Source organism: Coloeus monedula (genome assembly GCF_965178545.1).
Source record: "Coloeus monedula genome assembly, chromosome: 10".
Lineage (NCBI taxonomy): Eukaryota > Metazoa > Chordata > Aves > Passeriformes > Corvidae > Coloeus > Coloeus monedula.
This window is the reverse complement of record NC_138790.1, coordinates 13970231-13995767: the sequence shown is the minus strand read 5'-3', so window position 1 is coordinate 13995767 and position 25537 is coordinate 13970231. Positions and strand designations below refer to the sequence as shown.

The 25537-nt window shown below is 36.9% G+C and overlaps 1 protein-coding gene across 1 annotated transcript in view; it reads right to left on the bottom strand.

Annotated features, from left to right (window-relative positions):
- The window catches only part of ATP13A3 (ATPase 13A3), a 54121-nt gene that overhangs the window by 11652 nt on the left and 16932 nt on the right, over positions 1-25537 (bottom strand). The window contains exons 2-21 of the mRNA XM_082287821.1: positions 21110-21203; positions 19191-19364; positions 18480-18650; positions 18112-18182; positions 14418-14498; positions 13627-13696; positions 12676-12810; positions 11832-11904; positions 10954-11085; positions 9768-9947; positions 6740-6897; positions 5890-6078; positions 4910-4971; positions 4157-4307; positions 3955-4071; positions 2916-2933; positions 2671-2824; positions 2465-2585; positions 1161-1285; positions 96-274 (exon numbers count right to left, since the gene is read on the bottom strand). Coding sequence (XP_082143947.1) covers positions 96-274; positions 1161-1285; positions 2465-2585; positions 2671-2824; positions 2916-2933; positions 3955-4071; positions 4157-4307; positions 4910-4971; positions 5890-6078; positions 6740-6897; positions 9768-9947; positions 10954-11085; positions 11832-11904; positions 12676-12810; positions 13627-13696; positions 14418-14498; positions 18112-18182; positions 18480-18650; positions 19191-19364; positions 21110-21160 — 2412 coding nt within the window. The 5' untranslated portion in view covers positions 21161-21203. The remainder of the gene's footprint in view (positions 1-95; positions 275-1160; positions 1286-2464; positions 2586-2670; positions 2825-2915; positions 2934-3954; positions 4072-4156; positions 4308-4909; positions 4972-5889; positions 6079-6739; positions 6898-9767; positions 9948-10953; positions 11086-11831; positions 11905-12675; positions 12811-13626; positions 13697-14417; positions 14499-18111; positions 18183-18479; positions 18651-19190; positions 19365-21109; positions 21204-25537) is intronic.

The following is a 25537-nucleotide window of genomic DNA, read 5'->3' as shown; positions in this document are numbered from 1 at the left end:
TTGACACTTAACAGAAGATTTATTTAATGGAATAACATAAAAAGAACAGTAAAACTAACTGCTTACACTCTAAGGGCATAATATAGTCATGTTACCTCTGAGTTTATGGCTGGTGATGAACTAGTGCATTTTGCGAGGGTATCTGCATAATGCCAGTTGATCCTGGCAGCCTGCCCATCCTTTGGAGGTAGTGCTTCAGCAATAATGACCTTATCCTGAGGTAGAATCATTCCACAGTCTCTGGCCACCGAGATAGCAGTTAACATGTTATCCCCTGTTAAACAATTGCATTTAAAAGGGCTTCAGTCAGAAAAGAATCAATCATACACTGATATTCCCCATAAGAGAAAAGCTAACAAAGCCAGTTTAGAACTAGAAGGAAGACTGCCCCACGTACCAGTGACAACCTCAGAGCAAACCAAGCCTACAGACAACAATCAAAGCCTACCAGGTAAATCCCCTACCCTAGAAATTTTGTGCGCTACTTGGAGTCATAAAGATCTCTTATTGACCAAATCATAGTGTATATGGAAAATCAGGCAGAAAACATGCAGCCATTTAAAATACTGCTTTTCACACAGTCACAGAACATGCAAACAGAGAGTTGTATTGCTAGCCTAGCAAAACACTCCAAAATCACACCACCTGTGATTTAAAAAGCCAACACAGATTGTATGGAAAACACTGAGCACAGACACCTAGCACACTTACAAGGACCTAAGTCATTCTCCCCAAAAAAATCCAATGCAAAGTGACTTTTCATAGTATAAATCAAAATGGTAGGGACCCTCAGGACATCCAGTCCAACCTCCTGCTCAAAGCAAGTTCAGTCATAAAATTAGACCAGGACTTTCACTTAGCCTAATTTGGAAGACTTCTAAGGGTTTTCATCCTCCAATTCAGTATCAAGTCGCTTGTACACAGAGCTAGGGAGCAGAAACTATGAAGTGGAATTAGAGCCTCTTCTGCTTTCTCTGACTTCCCAAGCAACTTGCACCCAAAAAGAAATAAATTAGTGTCTGTATACTTTCGTAAGTTTCTAAACTTCCCTGTTGCTAAAAACACAGTGCAAGCCTACTGACCCTAAAATTTGACTTCATACACCATAATCAGAACAAGACCAAGAAGAGATTGACCTTTGAGTATGTTTACATGCTAACCTGTAACCATGACAGTGCGAATGTTGGCTTTATGCAAATCTTCAAGTACAGCAGGGGTTTCTTGCTTTAACTTGTTTTGCATTATAATTAACCCCATAAAATCCATGTTGCTTTCAATAGCATCTCTGATGAAAAAGAGACAAGGAAGAGATTATAAGATTTACAATTATTAGATGAAGCCTTAAAAGCCTGATTTTCTGCTTATTAAAGAGGAATGTGTGGGTTTTTAACCATGAAGTAATTTGCTTTATAAAAAGTGATGTGAGAGATACCATCACAATAATTTACACTTATTTCCCTTGTTTTAATTGAAAACCAGTGTGAGAAAATGTTGTTTCCTCTCAAGCACAATTTTCAGTTTCTTCCACAAGAATGCTTTCTAAAGGAAATTATAGTCTCAAAAAGGTTATAGCTAGAAAACATGCTCTGAAACTAACTGCATTCACAGGCCAAATATTAAGATATGTTTAGAGTGTACATCTTTGTTTTCCAAATTAGCTGAACCTTAACATAAAAGCCACCACATTATGTTACAAAGGCATGCAAGATTAACAGGCACTACCTAATTAAACAGAGAAACTAATTAACTTTGGTTTACATAAAAACGTCGGCGTATTTACAGGTCTTGGCTACTGCTACTGTAAATTTTCACACCTGAAACTGGAAAACTCATTTCTCTGCTTTGCCAAATGTTCACCTTGTACACAGGGCTGATACAAAAGAACACAGTCAAAGCTGGCATTTTCATAGCTATGCTACACATTCAAACACTGTGGGAAAGATTACATTATTCACAAAACTAGGCTCAGCTGAAAAATAACTAACAGGAGATACTACTCTTTGAAGGAAGAAACCTTTCTACCTCCCAAACCTCTGACAAGCTCTGCAATGTGAAAATGGACATGCTGCCTTTAGAAGACAAAGAAACTGCATCAAACATGCACAGGAGGATTTCACCTACTTGCTATTATCCTTAATAAACAGAGATGACATAAGTATGTGCAAGTAAAGAAATCAGATGAGGTTTACTGCCACAATAGTGTAAACTGGACACCATGAAAATAATATTCCAGTTCATTTCCAGCTTAAAGCTCATCCTCTGAATTCACTTCATTGCAGAAAAAACTTCCTTATCTTAAATGTCCAGGCCACAACTAAAGGATGCACAGAACTATGTATGTCAAGACAGAAGAAAGCTAAACATGAGTAGTAATTGATTTAAACAAAAATACACATTACATATTAATTCAAAGCATGCAGCTTTTAAAGCCTGTTACTTATTAAAAAAGTGAAGTCACTCTTACCTGCTAATAGTCTGGACTTTGTGCCACGTAAGCTTAGACTCCAGTTTTCTGTGAGCAAGAGCAATAACTCGGAAGCCCTGCTTAGTATATTCTTCCAGGACATGCTCGAAGTCAACAGGAACTTTAGAAAGATCAAGTTTAGAGTTATTAAAATATTCATCTTTCAACTGAGCTATAGAATAAATAAAAATAGTTTGCCCCTTTACCTGTTTCCTGCTTACACAAGCTGGCAATCACTTCTGGGGCACCTTTCATGTAAGCATCCATTCTCTTTTCCCCTAGAACCCTGGCTATTACACACATGCGCTGCAACACCGAGGAAAACGGAAACTGGCGCACAATTCCAATTTCATACCCAGTCTGTGTCACACAGGAAGGAAGGAAGAAAAGGGTTACATCCACATACATCTTAAGAAAAATAGGTATGTTCCTAATGGAAAAGTGTACTTACCGACAGCTCAAACAATTCCTGAAAAAAAAAAAAAAATACAGTCACCCTAAATATCAATTTTAAGTATTTCTTCAGCTACAAATTATTTCAACATAAATCAGTAAATGAACCTGCACAGCATTCTTGGTATCAAGTCATATTGTATTTTCAATGGACTTCATAAAAGCTAAATATAAATATACTGCATCTGTTTAATATCCTTTACTTTAAGTGAGACACAGTAGAACTGCAGAGCTTGATTTCTTTATTAGAATTTGCAAGACCCTTCATAGTCCAAACCATCTGTTTAGCCTTTGTAAAAGACTAAAGTACAATGGCGTTTCAGAATGAGGCCACGATTAAGTATATCCCCCAAAAAAATCATGTAGTAAGTTTCAAGAATGTTCAGATGTCAACTACTGCAAAGTAATTGCTGCTGTGCACGTGACACTGAGCTCTGAACAAAAGAAAGACACTTTTATGTACTACAAAATATGACTCATACAGATGAGCTGACCTGTTATACTCTCCCACTACCCTGTGATAATCTGGATATACATTCACATGCTTAAAATTTCCCTTCGTGAAATATTTAAAAATACTTCAAAATACAGCTAGAAAGAACTTTTAAATCTGCTAAGTACATTTTGTTTTTTTACTCAGCACTTAATATATCTCTAAGGTACAGCAGTGGCAGAATTCCACACCACACAGTGACGTTAACAAATGATTGTTTTAATTGAAACTGCAAGGTGAGCACACCTAAGCACCTCATTAACACAGCAGGAATTTGGTAACAACACCAATATTAAAAGGTGTAAGCTCAAAAAGCGTTTCTGTACTTTATAACCAGTCTGTAAAGGTAATAATGCTGACACTGTTTGCTCACCTTGAAAGTGGCATATACTGAACCACTACCTTCAACAACGGTTTAAACATGCTTGTTGTGTCTTTGCCATCAAAACCCTCCCAGTTCTGATACTGTTTCAGTTTTATCAGCCAGAACCACAGCATACAGTAAAATGTGTTTCTTTAAATCAATTGTTTTGAGTTTTTATACCATTTCTTGATCTGTTGCTTGCTTGGATTCTGGGGACAGTTGTTTTGAGGGTCGAACCACTGTCGGCATGATTCGATTATGAAGGGCTGTTTCCTCTTCAGTTGCTTCTTCTAAAATCTGTATTTAAAAAAAAATCAACTAATTTATACATTAACTTTGACTTGTTCATAATGCAATTTTCAGGGAAAAAACCAGCACTTACCCATCCTATTGCTTCAAACATCTTCAAATCAAGCGGATCCCCAGAAAGTACCCCTTCAATTTTTGTAAGGGAATGACAAGTTGCCATGCAAGCAACAAACTCTGACTTCAGCAAGCTCTCACTGCAAGCCCTCTCTTCCGGCAAAAGGAAACTGAAACAATGAAGTAATAACATACTTAGCACTGTAATTATTTATTATGAGCCATTTCAAAAGGTTTGTTTAGATTAACAGAAGAAAATTGACTGCACAAGTCCCTTCACTTGTATTTTCACACATCACAGAAAACAAATTAGGACTCTGGACTGGAATCTTCAAAAACCATGACAACTTCTTCTTCCTTCAAACACTGAGTGTTCATTCCCTGTCTAGTTTGATGTCTCATACAAAGCCCTCTTATCACTTTGTACTTAACTTAATTAGCTAATTCAGCTACTAAGATAATTCATTTTAGCAGCCTGAAAAGTCATCGCTTAGGAGGACAGGATTAAAGAAACATGCAACAGTATCTGCAACAGTTTTGCAGTATGACCCTAATGAGGTCTCAGACTCTAACAAATAAAATTCTACCTCAGCTTTGCTGGGGAGTTGTAACTTGCACTACACCTAAACCACAGTTTAAGTGGCACTCCTACAGCTCATTACAGAAATGTAAACATATATGAGCTCACACTGAATTTTCTATTCTATTCTGCTGAAGCTGTTACACTACAACTGAGTATCATATTTACTATCAGCTCTGAGCTCATCCTTACCGAGCATTTTCCACCCGCTGAATTCCCCAAAGATCCAAGCCATCCTCAGTAAGTGTGCCAGTCTGCAAAGAGACCAAGGGGCATGGCATGAAGAAAAAGCCTTCAGAAATAAATTATCTTCAGGCAAAGCAAAAATTAGCAGCTATTTAAGCTAATTGCACTTGAACAATATATTTTCTTTCATTTTCACATACAAATCAAGACTACGGGACAGAAAATACAGTGTAATACTTGCTTTTTGCTAGTAACTAAGTTCCAAGCCTGTTAAATAACTTCAAAAAACTTCAAAGCAGTCATGCCCCTCACTAGAGACAGGACAAATTAAAATCCAAAGATTTTAAGGGTCTGTTTAATCATCAGTATACATCATCTCAATATCCAGGGACTGGGGACAATGGAAAACAGGGACTAAACCATTAGCACTATCTTACATAGTTACAACAGTAACTGAAATGTATTTACAAATGAAATAATACATTTAGTATCAGATTTTATCTCAAATAATAAGTATAAGGAGGAGAATAAATTTTATCTAGGAAGCAGCCAACAGCAAAGAATTCTGTCTAGCAGCATTACTCTTTCACTCATGTTTCGTTGAGGAACATTAACAAAATATGCTCACTCAGCTTTTCATTGAAATGAGTAAAAATGAGAAAAAGTCTGACTCCACACTGAGTTCTTCAGAAGCTTGTGTTCTAAATAAACCTGTTAGTAAGCCTCTACTCTCACATTTCTGACGTGCCAGCAGTTAAGATGGGACTTGGAAGTCTTAAGGTAAGAAAGAAGCTCTATTACAACATTTTAGAGAAGATTAAATTAAGAGACTTAACAGATGGTAAACACTGAATATCTGGAAGCTAACAGATCACAAATGTTCTAACTTATATGAAAAGTAATGCGTTTTCCTTTTTTTGCCTACACAAACTCCCTTTTCTAAGACAATGCCCCTCCAGGTGGCAAGTTTTCAAAATTTACCTAACCTTATCAAAACACACAAGGTTCAGCTGGCCACAAATATTTATCCTTTGTGGACTGATGCAGAAGATGCCAATTTTTTTCAACCTTCTTTGTGCATAAACAATGCCAGCAGTCATAGCAGCAGGGAGTGCTGGAGGCACCGTGATAGTGATAATGTCAAGAGACTCGATGATGATAGTATGAGCTGGAACCTGCAACAGAGGTCAGAGTTAATGAACAAGAACTCACTGCTTACAGATTCACTATCCCACTGAAGTGCTACCAAGAGGAAAACCCACACACTGTTTTCCCCAGTACAGCGTGTTCTGGATTGCCCAGAAATTTAGCACAATCTTCACCCACCATCAGCAACCACAATAATCCAGTCCTAAATTATCCACAATGCATAACTTCAAATTTGCACTTTATCCCCTGGAAATATATTACTTTAAAACATTAGCTGAATATTGCAGAATTTTTTGAGAGGAAAAAAAAACAAACCAAAAAAGTTAACAGTTATCAGGTTATTTTTTGATAAGGATTTTTTTGCCTGCAGCATGTTTTAGATGTGCTGTATCCTATTTTTTCCAACTGTATATAAGTCAGATAGTAATCTTACATATAACAAAGATAAAAATCTAGTAATTGGATCAAGAGAAATCAAGGTAAACTCAAATTTCTCTGTAAGATATTCAAATTCTGCTTCTGTGCTGAATTTTATTCTCAGTAACCTTGTCTCATTTCACTGATATAAAACAGAGCAAAAAAAAATTCACTTTAAATCAAATTGCTTCTCATCATCTTAAGTGTGATGGAAGTCACGGTCACTCTTTTCTAAAATAAGGCAATTCTGGACCAGAAATGAAAACATACCTCATTTAAGATGCTATTAACAATTGTGTAAAGAAACCCAATGCCTGCCACCACCACCAGAGACAGGAGAAACAAATAGGCATCTCTGTAGAGCTTAAAATCAGTTGGCTTTGGATACAGTATGGAACGAACAAGCTGTCCTTTAGCAGTACTAAAGCCTAGAAATAAAAAAGGAGTTAAGTTATTAAAAGTATAAACAAAAGCAAAGCTATTCAAATATATTAAAAACCTCAATAAAACCCTCAAGCTACTAATTTCATTACAACTGTGTCTCAATATCCATAGCAGATGTTTTGTAATACTGTAATTAAGGTGCTTTAAAAATGTACATGCACATCCTACTAAGAGCTTCTCTCCTATGGCAAGGACATGCAGCTGATGCAAACAAACCCCTCCTCAGCAGCAGCAGCAAATCCTCACATGGTTTGGGCCTCGCAGAGTTTGTTGTAGTGCATTTTGTCCCTCACAGTGCAGAGCTAGTGGGTATATTTATTATCTAATTAAGCCAGTCCTTGCAAAAAGAAAATTAAGATATTCAGAATCCAACATTACATGCTTAAATGGCAAGTCTCCATAAGGGCCCTTGACAGCCAGAATCAAAGATTCAAAAAATCTGCAATGCAGGGAGTCATCTTCTGGAGAAATCTACCTCTTGATGGCATTTTGACAACTAAACTAGGAGACTACCCTTCTAAAGGTCTTACAGTTGAACAACCAACAGATATCCCGACGTCCTCCTTGAACCTTTGCCTCGATGGCTAAAGAGGCCAACATTAATGCCCAATTTTGTGTGCTCAAAACATTTTCCATCTGCTTAGACTTCAAAGTCTATTACTACAACCTAACATCAATGCCAGGTCTTCTGGCATTAGTGACAGCTCCTTGACAGCTTCTCAGTCTGCAAGCCACCACTGCAAAGGCTGAGTCCTCCACTCTGACATTTGGCATACAGGATTTTACCAAAACAGAGCAACTATGGCATCACTCTTAAAGTGGATGAGCTCATCACAAGAGGAAAATGCATGAAGCGTCCAGGCTTTGAATCTGCTACTGTAGAATACAAGACATGGGCCTGTTCAGAGAAGTTCACCGTGTCTGTATGTATTTGAGAATTTAGCAATGAGTGTTTTGTAATTCAACATAGTGGTCAACAAAAAATCAGAACTATTTCTACTTTTTTTCACATGGTTTTGCAGAAGGTTCTGTAGCTACACAGGATAGAGCACATCAGGATAGAGCAAAACAATAAATGCAAACCTCATGGGATGTCTTTGGAACACACTGGATGTACAGATAACTTTAGTGGACAATTCTGTTCTCTAAAGCAAAATAACCAGTTTTGAATTCTTTTCAATTACAAACAGGAGCTACAATGACATCCATCAACTGAGTTTTAGGAGGAAAGAAATGAATACATTTTATGTATTTCAGCTGTAACATCAAACATGTCAAGTTAAAGGTTTAACTTGAAGAGTACTATGAGTATAGTCCCAGCAGCTCAATTTTATATCCTGGTTTATAAAAAGATTAGGACTACATGCCTCTGCACACAACCATATAGAGTTCTGTTCTCCTAGATCTTTTAAGGACTAAATTTTAAAGTACCTTCAATTTTGTGGCATTTCCCTCCCTCATACAAAAGGATTTTTTCTGTTATCTCAGTGTGAGAGAATTACTTTAGTTCTTACTATCAGACATCTTAGGAGCAAGAAGCTACAAGTGCTGTGACATCTATCCAGTTCTGTGGAGAGGGAAATTCCCTACTTGCCTAAAAACTGTTCCTGTAAACCAGACAGGAGAATAGAGGATTTTTTATCAGTTTGCTCCTCTCTCTATACATAGCCACAGCAGGAAAAGCACGTTTGTGCAGACATAAAACCTGAATAAAGCCCATAGAGCGGAATTCATCCTGTTTACAACAGGAGCTAACTCGGACCTGCCATGGGCAAAGAACATTTTACCAACTTCCAATGTCAGGGCAGTAAGACTCAGTGTGCTGAGAGCAATTGCAATGCTCCTTGTAAGAGTTACAGACCACGGTATCAGACTTTAAAAAAAAAGGTACTATCCTTCCTGCAGAGCAGAAGTAACAGGCCTTCAGCAGCTCATTTCTGTTGCTGTTTGGGCTCACTTTGTTGTACATGTACACCAGGCTGGGCACAGGAAATTTATTTAAGAAACAAAACAAGTTGAGATGGATATTATTAAAAGGCAGATGTGTTCAAGGGAAGGAAAACATCTCTTTGAAAGATAAGACTAATAAAAGCCTCAAGAAAGAGAATAAAACAAAAAATCATAACTTTTACTTCTAAAGCAGACTAACTGAAGGTGAAAAGAATACACCAGAGTTAAGAAGCAGCTAATTAGGATGAAGTTATTTGTTGGAAAATTTGCTTTAAGTAGGAGTCTAATCAATGCAGTCCAATTTCTTCTATCTAATTCTATTGTACCTAGATTATAGCTTGCATTCATTTATTTTGTGGTAATTTGCTTAAGATGATCTTTGTAAAGCAGAATCCTACAATTGTACTGGCCTGTACAATTGGTTTTCATAGAATATCTGTATTAATTAACCCCAAATCTCTAACACATGAATTAGCATTTCTGTAGACAGATCAAATTCATTTTTTAAGCAAATGTTATGTACTTTGAAATAAGTATAGGCAAAGATAAACATTTGGCATGAATGACTGTTAAAATAGCTGTTCCCCACTACCCACCCAATCTGATGGTATGCCACACCTTTTCCAAGAGGCACATGCAGTTCAACCAATGCACTATAAAACAATATCAAAAGGACATGAAAACCTATTCAAGTAAGTTTTAAATTGATGCTGAAGACTGATTCACTTTCTTGCTTACCAACTGTTAATCTTCAGACCATCATCCGGTTTATTATGGTTTTAAGACTTTTTATCAAGCTATTTGAGGTATATTCCTTTACCCAAGCTTAGCAGCATCAGCCAGTTGACACACACCAACAAATGGGAGTAGTACATTAACAAGGGATAAACCCAACAATCAATACCTGTTCTCACTACCAGAGCTTTGACCAACTCTCCAGTGTAGAACCGGGTCTGAATGACATTGGTTCCACAGAACAGCGTGTGCCGCTTGTGCACTTCGGGACTGTAGATCTCATCTCCCACTGCTTTTGGATATTCCGAAGGATTTGGCAGATTAATCTTTGTGACAGGAACACTTTCACCTTAAAGGAAAGAAAGTCTCTAAGCAAGATCAAGAAACAGACATTTTTTCATTCACAACTGTGAGTAGAATAATATAATCTCACTCCACCAGCATGCAGGCAGAATTACGGAAGTAATCTTCCTTTCAGCATATTATTAGGTAGTCCCTCACCTATTAGCCTCAGCTCAGCAGAGTCCTTACCCAAATACTATTTAACTCTATTCCTTATTCACCAATACAGCTTTTATATGCCTTACTTCAAATCACACAGATGTAAAACAGAGTTCATTAAACAAAACCAAGACAAGCTTCCTTCTCTTGCTGAAAAGCATCACCCCATCTTTACTCAGAAAAACTAGAAGCTGAAGAAAATTATTCTCACCTCCTTTGGTGACCAAGCGCACTCAAGCTAGGGCTGCAATCAATTTTTATCAGTTGCTAGCAGCAGCAAGAGGATCAAGTATATTCAAAAAAACTGAATATGACAGAACACAATCTCTGAACTACAATCTTCTAAAGGCTGTCAATTTGGACAGATTATCCTAAGAGTAACAAAAAGTCCATTCTAGTCACTGAAGCTGTCCTTTAAATACATCAGATCCCTGATTTCAGAGTATGCAGGCACAAGTTGAGATAATAATTTGTGGTTTTAAATACAGTAGAACATTCTACTCACTACCTTCATTTTTGGAAGAAGCTAAAAAGTTTGGGCAAAAATTTTCTGAAGAAGCAGGCTTCAGAACTCTGTCTGCACTGAGAACACCAAGTCAAGAGGCAGAAAGACAAACTATCAAGGAGAAATCTTTTTAACAAGAAACCATCATTCATTTTTGAAGTTTCCAAGCAGTATCGGGGTAGCTGTTGCAGATAAGCAGGACACAAGTATATAAGTTCTTAGGAACATGTCTAATTTTCAAACAAAATAAACATATCCACTTCTGCTAAAACATACTTCAAGTAAGAAGCCACACTTATTTTGTATAAACTAATACATTTAGCCATGCAGCACTGTGTATCAAGTTTACCTGTTAGCATACTTTCATTTACAATGCAAGTCCCACTGAGCAGTACTGCATCACAGGGCATAATTGTCCCATTGGATGGAATCAACATGGTATCTCCAGGCACGAGGTCGGTGGAAAGGATTTCTTCTATTTCTGAATAATAAAACACAAACAAGTTTACTTGAAAACAGCCACCACCTACAACACCTGATAAAGATCCTCACATCCAAGATCCAGGTGGTGACAAATAAGACTGTACTTCATTTCATTAATGGCATGAAGTGATTTTAAAAATATACAGAAAAAGCCATTGATTTGCTCCAATTCCACCACAGATTAAACTAAACTCCAGAGCACACAGATAGAGTTCATCATGACAAATGAAAGGAATCAAGCTTATACAAAAGATATTAACAATTAGCTACAGTATAACTTCAGTATAAAGACATGAGTCCAACAGAAATATATGTCTTAAAAAACAATACCATGCATCACAACCTTTTGGATACCACACCTTTAACTGCTGTGGTATCCAAATCAGCAGAAGTTCAGAAATCATCTTGCAGTCCTTGTTGGCTAATAAATTGTAATGGAGACCCAACACATGCACATCTTTAAGTCAAGAAAAAAACTAGAATGACAATTACATAAGTGGAATGGTAGAGAACGAGAAACAGCAAAAGGACAAGCACCTAATCTAGAACAAACCTGACACTCACTGAAAATACCATCTAGAAGACTAACCCCGAAAACATTACACTAAATCCCACTTTGAACTCCTTTTCCCATGCAATTTTGCTAAGGAATGCAAGCATTTCAAGAACAGATGCAGAACCACTTTACACTCACACTTCATGAACAATTTAAATTCAACCTTCCAAGCCACCAGTGAAATTTACCTTGGTTTCCTCTGCAGACAGAGACCCTTACAATGCTGTGAGCTGCTACCATGTCATGTAACATAACATATTGCTGCAAAGGGGAGAAAAGTTCATTATTCAAAAGCACAGCTTATCTTCTTCTAAATGCACATTCTAGCTCCACAGTTAAAAGTGATGAGGTTCTCTACTAATGTTCTTTAACAACAAAATGCTACTCAAAACATTCACTTGAACACAGTTTAGAAAACTTATGGGCAAATAAAGTTTGAGTGCATCAACCTGTACAGGCTCCTATTTTTAACAGCATTCTGGAAGCAAATATGCACTGTCATGCAAAATCTTATAAAATCATTTGGTCATTAACATAAAAAGGTAAAAGCTGCAGTGATTGTATGAACTTGAATTTAGGTAAAAGTTGTTTGGGTTTTTTTGGCTCTGGTCTGAATTCAGCGATTGCAATTTAAGGATAATTACTACTTTGATTTCCATTAGCTAAATCTACAGAGAAAATCGAATCACCAATTTAACAATCCACACATTTCACTGGTGCTCAATTCTGTAGGGCCTTTTCAAACAAGGAAACAATGCAAGATGGAATCACTACTGTCAATAAAACTTGGTACATAAACTTGTGTCCGGGTTTTATTTAAGCAAGGTAGTGTTTCTGTTATCTGAGGCCAACCTATTGTCTGCAAAGGTCTCAAAGAAAACTATAAATCTTTCAGCTCCAAGAGGCAAAATGCATAACAATATTCTACCTGTATAGCTCTGGAAAATTCTTAAAGATTTGTAGGCAATTTCGCAACAAAATAAGGCAATCAGTAAGAAACCAAAAAGATGCCTCTATTTTCTTTGAGCTTACCTTTCTAATGGTGTAGAGTGAGCTAACAATGGATATTACAGACATAATCACAATTGCTAATGCATAGTAGTGATACTCATCAGTGATCCACAGTATCACACTGAACAACTGGAAAATGTAAAAAGGGTTGAGAACCTAGAAGAGTGACAGAACATTCAAGTTAAACCAAAAGGTCACATGCGTTCTCCATCAGAACAAAGCTGAACTTCTCCTCCTCCAGGGAGGAGACAGTTTCAGTTCCTTATATATAATTTTTGTCTGGTTTGCCAAAATGATCCTTTTTTTTCACTACTTCTTCAGCCCCTCAAAAGCACAGTTCTCACTAAAATAATACACAAATACAGACTTTGAAGACTACACCTCAAAACAAGGAAATGGGAATATTGCATGCACCTTAAGTGACAATTCTTAAACCAACTGGGATGTTATTTTCTATTTCTTCTTAATAAATGCCCTGCCACCTTCAGTTCTTACTCAGCTTGATCAGATTAGAGAGTTTCTTTGTCCAAAAGTTCACTGTGCACTATTATAACAAACCAGGTATTGAAATCCACCTAATACAAGGAAAATGGAACAAATCCAACAGAAGTATATACAACACCACATTTGATTTGCTGCATATGTTGTAATATATAATCCCTGAGTTCCTCATGGAGAACACAGTAATTTCATGTTTTAAATTAACTACAAAAAATAAATAAGATGCTGAGCCTTTCAAAGAATTCTGACATGTTTTCTAATGTCCTTACTAAGGCACCAGGCGGTGAACTCGGGAGAGCTTGTAGCTGGGGCTTCTTTGATCCTTAGCTCTAAGGAGAGCTGGACAGCTCAAAAAAATTGTCCATATGATTTTGTCTTACAATGCTGGGCTCTAGGGGGTTTCCAATTGCACTTGAAGCAACTTTCAATGATATACCTTTTGTCTTTAATTTGTTAAAGAGAAGATTTTACCTCCTTAACCAGAAGCTTAAAAATGGAAGGCACTTTCACAGCAATTTCATTTACTCCATAGAATGCTTTCCTGCATTAAAAAAGAAAAATACCAAAAAAAAGTTAAGATTTTTATTAGGAGTCTTACTGATGTCAAAGTAATTCCACTAATATGATAAAGTATAACATGTCCTTAAATCTGCGACTCTCTTCTTATTTATCATAGTTTCAAAAAGTGCTTTTCAGAAAACATTTACCTAGTGAGATGTTCCAATACAAAGATAATCATTTTATACTTCAATCTAAACTGTACCTTATTTTTAGGTTCTTTCATAACAAGATTTCCCTGTAAACTCTGTATGGGTCCAATGTTATTAAATATGTCATTCTGAAAGCCAGTATGTAATTCTCATTAACTTAAGCCTAAACAAGTGTTAACTCTTACCCTGCAGTAAAACACTGTTTTCAAGGTCCTGTATCTTAGTTTTATTCTTACAATGAAAAAAGGCAAATCATGAAAGGGGGAGCAAGAAACCAAGCTCTGATGGGATCTGAGCTGATTAAATGACAGTGACATGAAAAAGCCCTTAAAATTATCTGAGGGGAAGGTTTTTATCGTAGAAAAACACACAAATTGCCAGAAGATGAATTGATGAGCAAGCAGATCCTTCCACATTTGAACCTGTATGAAGGTCTTATTTTCAAAAAAAACAGACACTGATCACTCCATTGTCTTCTGGGCTTTTTAACACTCTGAGCACAGGTAATGAAACATAAACAATTCTTCCCTTTAAATACTACTGCAATATTACCTGTAATCATGCATTCCCTTTGTCAGTCCTGTGCTGTGTTCGTTATGAATTGCAGAGCAGAAGGTAGATTCATCTAGACCTCTAAGTAAAGGAAAAATCAGTAAGTTATTTAAGAAACCCGATATTTAAAATTAAGTTTTCAGTGACTCAAAAGAGCTAGGTCTTTGTGAAGAGACACACACTGTTTTACACAACAACTGCAGATACCAGATGCAGACATTAAAAGCAGACTTCTTGTTGATATATCTTACTCTGTAGGATAGTCATACCTATTTCAATCAAAATGGAGACACTTAAAAAATTAAGTAGAATACTAGCATAACCAGTATTCAAAGGTCTCTAAAAAGTGAGCAAGTTTTATAAAACATTATACGAAATCAATATGGATTCACATTTCTTCAAATTATCTTTATCTGACTCTAAGTAGCAATGGAAGTATTTTAGAAATAATTATTAATCAATTTATTAAATAAATCTATACCACAGCTATTTTGCAGCATCTTACTATCACAGTGTTATTCATGACTAGGAAAAATACATTCTGTATTTTCAGTTCTTTCTTATCACCAGAAGGCTGATTTTCACAGGACTTCTCCACTTGCTGTGAAAGCCAATGCTGTGCTTCAGGAAATCTGCAGACATGCAGAAGCACCTGAAACACCATTATGTTTCCAGCTATGGGATTGTGTTAACTACGAAACTCTGTAAATCAGATGTATGCTGCCCAATATCCAGGCATTTTCTTATGGACATACTGTGGAAGCACAGGAAAATATCATCACCTTCCAAAAGGCTTTCACAGATGCCCTGACAAAACCAGCACTATTCCACACAAATCTTTTTTATATTGGATATCTATTAAGTTATCTATCAAAAATGATTCAGAGTCATCCCAGTAGAAAGAAAAAAAACCACCCAACTCTTTACTGTGCATATTTAGTAACAATTACTTCCATTCTCTGTAACACAAGGAAAGCTTTAAAAATCCTCACTACTGCAAAGCCAGGATCACATTTCCACCAACTGCATGTACAAGAACAGAAGACAAAAATTATGTGCCAACCTGGCCCTAGGTTTACAAAGTTTCCCTAAAACTTTTTAAGTTCAAGGATTGTAAAAATACTATCTTAGATTTAAAAATACACAAAACTCTGTTAATAGCTGTGTCTTTCCTCCCACTATCACAAAAAAAAAAATCTTTCTTTTCCTGCAGGAAAAGAAATGTAACTGGATTTAAGGAGGGTCCCTAAATTTAAGTGCTTTATACACAAATATGCATACCTATGTGTGCAATGTCTATGTAAAGACAGAGCTTCTAGCAGGACGTTCTCTGCTTTTTTTTTTTTAATTCAGTCTGCTACAGACTGAATTCCCAGGGCATTAATAATAATAAAAAAAAAAATCCCTGTGTGCAGCATTTATTATATAAAGCACTCATCAACCCACTCAGAAATTCAGTTGACAGTAGCTAAAACAAAACAGACATCCAAGGTCAGAGTTGCATCCTCTTTGGCTATGTGACCAAGTCTGACTTAGTCCAAGAACAATTACACGTGCATTTCCTGTGTTTAAAATGGTGATCTTAATATTATGGTAATATAAAAAGAACAATGATATGAAACTCAAGCTCTCATAACTGAATTAGTTGCCCAAGAAATCTTAATTTGCCTCCCTTCTGTGTCATGCTAAGCCTTTCATTATGTGATCAAACTGTTCTGTCTCTGGGTACTTGCGTAACCAGCTGCCCAAAGTGAATGTTCCTCATGCTGCAGTGTTGTGCTTAGACCACAACTACAGGCGTGCTGCCTGCCTTAAGGGTTTTACTATAAAGCCTTCTGTCTCACAGACTCTCTCTTTACAAATATTAACTTGATTCTCTACCATGTTATTAGGTGATATCAATTTTTGGTTTATATATACAAACTGAAGAGCAGAATAAGAAAACATATCTTGGAAAAGGAAATTTTTTAAGACTTCAGAACATTTATCATTCACAAGCTCAGATACTACTTTGCACATGGTATCTAGTACTTCACTACACAACCACTCCTTTAGAGAGAAGTTGTAACAAGCTGGCATTTTTATCTGACCTTGTGGAAAAGTGACTTAGTGCTCTAACAGTATCCAGTATGTCTCGGATCCAGTTCTTTCTCCTCTTTATTATTCAATAGCTAAATAATCATGTCCAGCTCAGCTACTGTACCTGACTAAACAAGTGGCCAGGCTCAGTCATGGCTAATACATCAAACAAATGAAAGTTTGGCTTATCAGCAAGAATGTGATTGAATAAATGCTCACATAACTTCACAGGCATATCTGAGATTTTTCCAGGGCTTACAAATTGGCTGAGTTATCAGAAGAACATCAAAAGGCACAGTCAAACAGCCACGAATGCCAAGTTTCAAGTCACTGCTTTAATGCTGAGGAACAACACTTTTTTCTAAACACATGGAGTAGTATGATTTTTTCCCAATACCTGTTCTTAACATACAAATACAGTTTCTTAATCTCAGCTGTGGGAACTATTCCCTTTGAACAGTTTAAACTAGGAGCACTATAGGCATGAAAACAGGAGCCCTCAACGCAAAATGACAAGTGTCGCTACCCACACAACTGTGTTTCATGGGAGGCTTAGCAAAAAAAATGCATACAAAGCTTTTATTGATTTACTCAAGAACTGAGACATTTCCACCCTCCCAGATGAAGACTGTTCAGTTTTGTAATTGCTTGTGTTATAATAATTTCCTTAAATTGTTTTCATTGCTGATAACTTTCCATATTATTTGCACACACTTTTTTTGGAAAAAACAACACTGGCAAAGTATGTTTCTTCTAAGAGAAATTTTGGCTGTTTTGCTTTCCTTCAGCCACAGTCATGAATTTTTTCTGTATGTAATGCTTGAACTTCTCCACATGATGGTTCAATGCAGTGAACACTGATTTAAGTTTAAAAGAGGTTATATTTCTGATCTGAATTATCATTTTAATGTGCAGTTGCCAAAAGTGGACAAGCCTGTGCTCATTTAACTTGTGGCACTATGAGAAGGCCTTATCACAGAAAGAAAAACTCTTCTTCAACACTAACATCATGCAACAGTGCTGCTGGATAAGAGAAAATACAGTGCATCACAAGCTAGTACTGCCCACTAAAAGACCTTTTTTATCAGTGCAATAGACCTGTTTTTGTTACTAAAGAGTAACAAAAGATGGATCAGATCCAGCTCAACTGCACTAAAACATAGCAGCAGACCCACACAAAGATGAGCAAAAACAGTATTTGCTGAATTCCCCTTCTTCCTAGATACTCCTTATGGGTCTAGCTCAGCAACACAAAAAACATAAGTTATTCCATCATAAGCAAAGTTTTTGAGTGTTTATAGAAGCAGTACTACTGTCTATGAACGGGTGCTCTGATTCTCAAATAACACTTCAAGAAAAGGCAAAAAGCCTGCAGAGGCATGCAGCCTGTTGCCCTACACGCTTGATAAAGGCAGATTAAACAAACACCTTCTTTCCAAATTCACACCGAGTTAAAATCACCCTGCACTCACTGTGGTTCAAACAAAGACTCAAAGAGCTAAAATAGCTGGTCAGGAAATAACACCAATTTTCAGCATATTCTTAGGCATGCTATTGTATTTTTTTTTTTAAATGCAGTTTGAAGCACAACGTATAAGAAAAAAGGATTTCTTACCGTACAACATCAAAACTTTGAACTGAATCATTCCAAAAGTACTTCACACTGTGATGTGTGAAGTAACGAATCTGTAAGGGCAACAAAACATAGATGTTAAACTGGTATCACTTAACACCTCTCTTCTGACTTTATTCTCAGAGGTGACAGAAAGTGAATTTAGAAAAGCTTCACTGAAAAATTAATACTTTTCTTTCAACATAATCTTTCAAGCTTTCCACAATTTCCAGAAACAGGTTATTGAGGAGATTTCTGTTCCATGAGTTAGCCTTTCAAACAAAAGTAGCAGCTCACATGTACTGCCTTGTGTGTATTTATTCTCAATAGTACTTGAGAATTAGCCGGCATAGTATTGCAGGTTTACTTACAGGCAAATATTTTTTCGAATCGTTTTTATTCTCTTCTGCAGCAGATTCAGAGAAATGAACAGCATGGCCATTTGAAACCTTGTGCACTAGAGGGTTAGGATTCCGTAAAGGATTGGGTCCCAAAGAAGGCATAACACGAACCTTTGCACAAAACCATATCTTGAATTCATCCTTAAAAAGAGGGGGGGAAAATGATCTAGTCAAAAGAGCATTTAAACAGCATTTTACTACAACAGCTGTAGCAAAATCACAGATAATAGATTAGCAGAGCCCATACAGAACTACAGAACATTATCTCCAAGTTAATATCAGCTACCTTAAGAATAACTTACTTTCTACAATTCTAAAAGCGTATTTTTTGCACTTGGGTCAGCAGTTATACCTTACTTCAACAAATGTATCTTTGCTGAACAAGGGAAGGGAAACCATGTTTCAGCTTATATGAACAAGGTATTTGTTCTGTAACTTTTGATGACAACAGCATTCATGTATTTAATTCTTAAAACTGCACGATAAACTATTTGCAATGCCCACTGCAAACAGCTGTAAGGCTTCCCACAGAAGCAGCAAAGCTACGCACAAGTCCCAGGGAGCAGAGTTCTGCAGTGCTGTAAAACACAGTCATGTCTACACTGCAAGGCAAGGACTGGAGTAATCTAGCAAGCAGAAGGACCTGCCAACAGGGAGAAGCACATCCCTCTGCACACTTACAGTTGTTCTCAGCAGAACCACCTCACAGTCTTTAAGCGCGCTCCTTTTGCACGTTGCTTTCACGCGCCACTGGGGCATCCAGTAGAGGAGGAGGAGGAGAAAGCCACCAGAACAGATCACTCCTACAGTAACTAGCACCAACTTCCAGCGACACAGATCATAGCCATAGATCTCCTGCATGGAAGTAGAAACAAGTAATGATGACTCTCTTTAATTATTCTGGCTCAGGATGCCAACATTAGTTTTTCATAATGTGCAGTATTTAAAGCAAATCAAATTTCAAAACCATTTCCTCTTTTTTCTTTTCTGGGGGAAGGAAAGATTTGAAACACTTAATACATGATGAAGTGGAAGCAAAAAGGAACACAGTTTTCGCTCAGTCAGAAATATAAACATCAATAAAAGCCTGACAGAGGCAGATCATCCACACTGTGTAAAACATTTCATGGCAGGACCTGTCTCCTCTCTGCACTGCTCCCTAAGGACTGACGGTGCTACACAATGTGCTCTACCTCCCAGAGAACATTTCTGACCATGACACAGCACAAGTTAGCTGAACATTTAAGAGCAAAAGCATGTGGTTTTGCCAAATGCTGATTTTATGACATAGCATTTGATTAGCTAGCATTCACAGCGAATTATTACTGCAGGCTGAATTTTATACATTCTAAAAAAAACCATAAATACATCAAACACCACTTTTTAGTAGAGAATCTTGCTTATATTGCCTGCCATTTAACAAGAAATGCTACTTTACAAACTCCAAGCCACACTCAAAGGTTCTGTAACTTGCACCAGTTAGAAAAATCCTTCTCCCATTAAAAAAACCCCAAGTATTCAGCATGCAAGCACCAACTTAACTTGATGACAACCAGGAACAGAAAATAATCTAGTGATTTACTGGATACTGTGTTACATTCCTGAGTTTCACATTACATCATCAGATTATATTTCCTGCTGTAAAAGGGCGATGAAGTTTCCCATTGAGTCCCACCCATTGTTCATATTGACATTAACTTCTCGGACTTTTTCACTTTTCATTAAACAGTGTTGGAAATTGTTTAAACTCCTTTCCTAAGAAAAGGCTTTTCAAAAGTTTGTTTAGCCACCTTCTCAGATGACAAAAAGCAGAGATAAAGTCCATTCTCTCTTGCCCCCAAAACATTCCTTAGCAATAAAAATAGGAGAGTGAAAGATGGTGAGAGAAGTTAATACTTCTTTTTAGGACAAAATAAAATTATTTCCTCAAAAAAATATTTATTTTAGTGATCAGGCCATAAGCATCTCCTGTTATAAGATGCATTTGCTTACTCTCTGTATTAGAGCTGTCTAATGAAGAACTGCTTTTCCTAGCAGTGTGCACAAGGACAGAACAAGGACTTCAATTCACAGAAACCTACCATCTTAAAAACAAAAATCCCTACATATACCAAATGGGCTAGAAAAATCCCTATGAACCCCAAGTGGGCCAGAAATCAAAATATTAGCTGCTAGTACTTCCCTGTCAAAACTTACTGCTTTGAGTCACATTATGAAGCATTAACCTGTTTTAACATTCAACAAAAAATCTCCAGGATTTGGCAGGAAGAATCCCCAATTTACCAAACAACAACAAAATAATAGTAATAATAAAAAAACCAAAACACAACCCATTTTGTTTCCACTTTCATGTTTAAAAAAAGAAATGTTAAGCACCAAAATGTGTTATCTATTGGACTACTGACCTCAACAGAAACCTTTCCTATCCCATGACTAATTTCCTAATACCAAAAAATATTGCCAAGGATAACCTTATAAAATTGCTAAATTGATTTAAAATGAGACAATCCACTTCCTGATGTAATATGCCCCCTTTAAACAGAAAACCCTGAAAATGCGTTTCTTTCATTGTATAAAAACAGATTACCAGAATTCATTACCATCTCATCTTCCTCTGCTTTATTGACATATTTCTTTTCTTCTTTCTCCATGTTTAGTATGATATGGAACTTCTCAACTTGAGATATGGAAGACCTTCAACAACAAAAGAATTAAAAATTGAAGCAACAGTACTGATTTTATACCTAAGTTTTAGGTTGTTTCAAGTTACTTTTGGTAGGTCCATCTACATAAAACACAACACTGACTCGCTATCAATATTTATCTTCAATTTGCACTGTTACTAGTTTCTAGAAATAACTATCCAAGGAGTTCTATAAAGCTTTATGATTGAACATCAGATGAATACACGTGAAATACTGCATAAACAGCAGGCTTTAGAAGAGGGGGCAGAAGCTTGTACTAATTTAACTTGGCTACATTCTACATGCAGCAAGCAGTTTTTGGTACATGCTACAAGCTTCATGATGGAAATGTAAATTAATCCTGTAAAACAAAAGCTTAAAAGTAGGTCAATATTACACATTTGTATCACTCTATATGTAATAGCTCCAATCAGATGCTTTCAGAAGTCAGGCTATCCTTCAAGCGGAAAGGCACAGTACCCCTGAGATCTACACTTCTCATCTGAGCAGAAGAATAAATACATGCTCGAAAAAGTTTAGTCCCCAGTTTATTTCTAAATCAAGAAATGCTTTTTGGTCAGTCTTTTCCCTTCTTTCCAATTCCTCTACTATTCAATTTGCATCAAAATCTCTCAGAGTTGCTAATCTTGAGAAGTGCTTTGAGGACAGATTATGAACACAATTTTCATGAATAAGGAAAGGCATGGAAAAAATATGGCACTGTCTACGAGATGAATGTGGTGCACACAGATACTTATTCCAAAAGGGGAGAACTACGAACAAAGGCTACAACATACTATGAGGCTTATCAGAATTTTCCTCATCACATAAGCAAGTAAAATCAAAAGTACCATGTCAAAAAGCCAAATTTTTGAAATTAAAACTGCATCTAACCTTCATTTGGGCACCCCTGTACCTGTTAATTGTATACAATTCATAATTAATGCACAGGAACAAACAACTACCACAGTTAACATCACTAAATAGCCAGTGCTCACCTGCCAAGACATGGATTAACTATAATTCTCTGCACTGACATGGTACAGTCTTCAATTTTATTTACTACACATACATAGATCTCTTGGAAGACAGCACTTACTACCACAGCTTATAACCAGTCCTCAAGTATTAAGTCACAGCACAAGCAGCTACTCTGATTGTCATTTTTCAGGCTGCTATTAGTATTAAGTAGACAGTAAGTATAATCACTACCAACTTCTCTGTCATTAACTCCCCAACATTTTCACAAACCAAATCACTGGACTCCAAGTCAGATCCTCTCAAAGTCAGCCCCCAGATCCATGCACTTACAATCACCAGCAATGCCAGCTTCAAAGGGTCCCTCCTCCCAACTCCTGCAGCTTATCAACAGCATCACATCCGCACGTGTCTTCTGCAACCTACCATCTCCTTTCCAGTTAACCCAATAAATGAAGCAGGAACCCAACAGGAAAGGTTTATTTTGCTACCCAGATCCGGATCTCCTCAGAAATCTATTCCCACTGCTGAATAAGGTCCTAGTAGAAGAAACACACACTCGGAGAGAACTGCATCACAGCACAGAACTGAGTCTCAGGTGAGAAGAAGCTCAGTACTTCATAAATTAAGTGCTTGATACAGTTTGCCTTTTGTTCTGAATGGAAAGAAGCTAACTTGGCAACAACTGCCTCCTTTGATTGGAGCACCAGGTCACACTTCCCTTCCCTTGTTAAGCTGAAAATTTTCTATTGCTATACTATAATTTTACTGCAGATTTATTTGGAAATTAAGCCACACAAATCATTAAAGTTCTAAACCACACTTTTGTTTAAATTGCCACTTTTCTTAACTGAGAAGCTTTCTATTCTGGGAAAGATAGAGATAATATATAAAACCAGTTAAAATCTGTCCTAAATCTACACAGGATTGCTAAGAAAGCTCCTGAGGACAAGCTTTCAATTAATCACATCAAACAACTTTATATACACCATACAGATCACATTTTCAATCAAGAAGCCATGCAGCCAGACAAAGTTCTGTGTATTTACAGAATTATACTTCTAATAGAGTTCACAGCTCCAGGAAAGAATTATTAGCTTAATCATACTTGAACTAGTCTGCGCTTAAACAAACACACACTTCCCCACTATAATGTACAGTAACATCAAAAAGGGTGCCTGCAGGCAACTCTCCAACCTTGATGGACATATCAAGCAGGAACTTGATACAGGAAAGCACCAGGCAGAAAAATAAATGCAAATAGCTTCCAGATCAATGGATCTCAACTAAGATTTCAATATGGCCAATATGTCAGCACAGGGACCTTATGGAACATCATGACAGTTTGAGAGAGAAGTGCAATTGCCTTCTTTTAGGGTTGTTCCGCTGCCAGGAAGGAACATCAAGTTGTGGGTCTGAAGAAGTACGAAAGGAAATCTCAGCACTAGCAATAATGCCTGTGATTCAGTAAACTCTTTGAACAGCTGGGTAGAATCAGACAGGGAATACATGAGGAGAATTAGGAGGCTATTTCTGACTCACATCATTAGCTCCATCTGCATTATTTCATACAGACTCATTTACTGAACAACCTTCAACTAACACACATTCTCAACATGGCACATGCTGCTGGTAATTTTCCATATTAAACTCAAATTCAAATCTCTAAACTTAAAAAGCATTATAGAGATAGTTTCTTTGTTAATGGGTCACGGAAATTATTCTTATTCCACAGCAAAGAACTGCACTCTTTCTCCAGTCTTATCCCTTCTGGCACACCATCAGCCCAAGCTTATCATCAAAAGCTCAAATGCTTAACTGCTTTGGGTTTGTCTCCCATTGCCCTGCTGAAAGTTGGGGTTGAACACCACCACATGGACTCCCCAGGGCTGCCTCCTTGAGTGACTTCAGGCTGCTGGGTCAGACTGAAAAAACCTTACCAATACAGAAGAGACTTTAACAATCTGCATTTGAGTTTTACTTCCTTCCTTCTATAATATGATGGGGAATTAAACATTTATCTACTTTAACTTTTTAATTAAAGATTTAAATATAAACCTTGGACTTTTCAGACTATGAGAGAGTATGACATTTTACTAGTACTCGAAGTGAGGTTGAAATCCACTTGCAATAAGCAATATGAACATGGGAATATCCAAATATAATGTGCCTCTGATGCACATTACAAGCCACCACTCAGCCTCTCCCCAGGCCAAGTTCCCTGGATTGAATAGCTAGAGAAATCCTCTCCCCCTTTAACAAACTGAGAATAGGAACCTTTTAAGGAAAGAACTTTTAACCAATGGAAATGGTGAAAGTTACTATCATTACACTCATAATTTTTACTTACTGAGTTGCTATTGTACAGCTAAGCATATTCTAAAGTCAGAGAAGTCAGAAATACCAAAAGGTCTGTAAAAGAAAATGCTGTTTGCCACTGAGATTAAGAGAATGAAATCACTTGCAACATTTTATAACAATGTAGGTATAAATTTAACAAATGGTCTAGAGATCAGCTGAACAGTGTCTGAACTGTAAGTACTTCTAAGAGCATACATTTGAGTCACAAGCTTAAACAGTAAATCTGCAACTTTGCAAAATACAGTATATCAAAATAAAATAGCATTTGAACAGCATTTCCAATTTGTTACTGTCCTGAAGAGTATGCAGCTGTGAGCAGGACAGCACCTGCAGCTTCAGACTTAAGTTGATACTATTTTGGAGCTAAAATAAATCACAAATGGGATCACTGAAGAAATTACAGCAGAGTACAGAGCTTAAAACTATATGCATCCCTCACAGTGAAGACAATGCTGCACCTTTTCTCAATTACTGCACCACTCTGCATTTGTTCATCTATCCTGACTAAACAACCAGGATAGCAAGCAACTGTACCAAAATATTTGTAAGTAACAAACATTTGTATCAACAGCATAAAAGGTGCAAGTGAACTCATGGCATATTCATTAAGGAAATTGTTCTCAAAGCACCAGAGCAAGTCTCCATCAGTACACCTGAAGAGTTCTGCAAGCCACACTTTCGAAGGACTACTTACTGGCTTACCTCAAGTCAGTTTTCAAACAGCTGGCATCATCAGCAAACTATTTCAGTGCACATTTTACCCTTAGAGTTTGATTTGGGGGGTGGGAAGCAAAGACAATCTTCCCTCGTTGTCCTCAACATTTGTCCCAATTCCACAATCCTTAAAAACTAATTCATACACACATTGTTGCCCTCTATTTATTCTTCCAGCTTTTCAACATAAGTGGAAGTTTCATAGCTTCAAGAGAAAAATCTTTAAAGTATGGACAAATTACAACTACAAAAGAAGAAACTTTTGATATCTCCTGCAATCACTGGGTAATT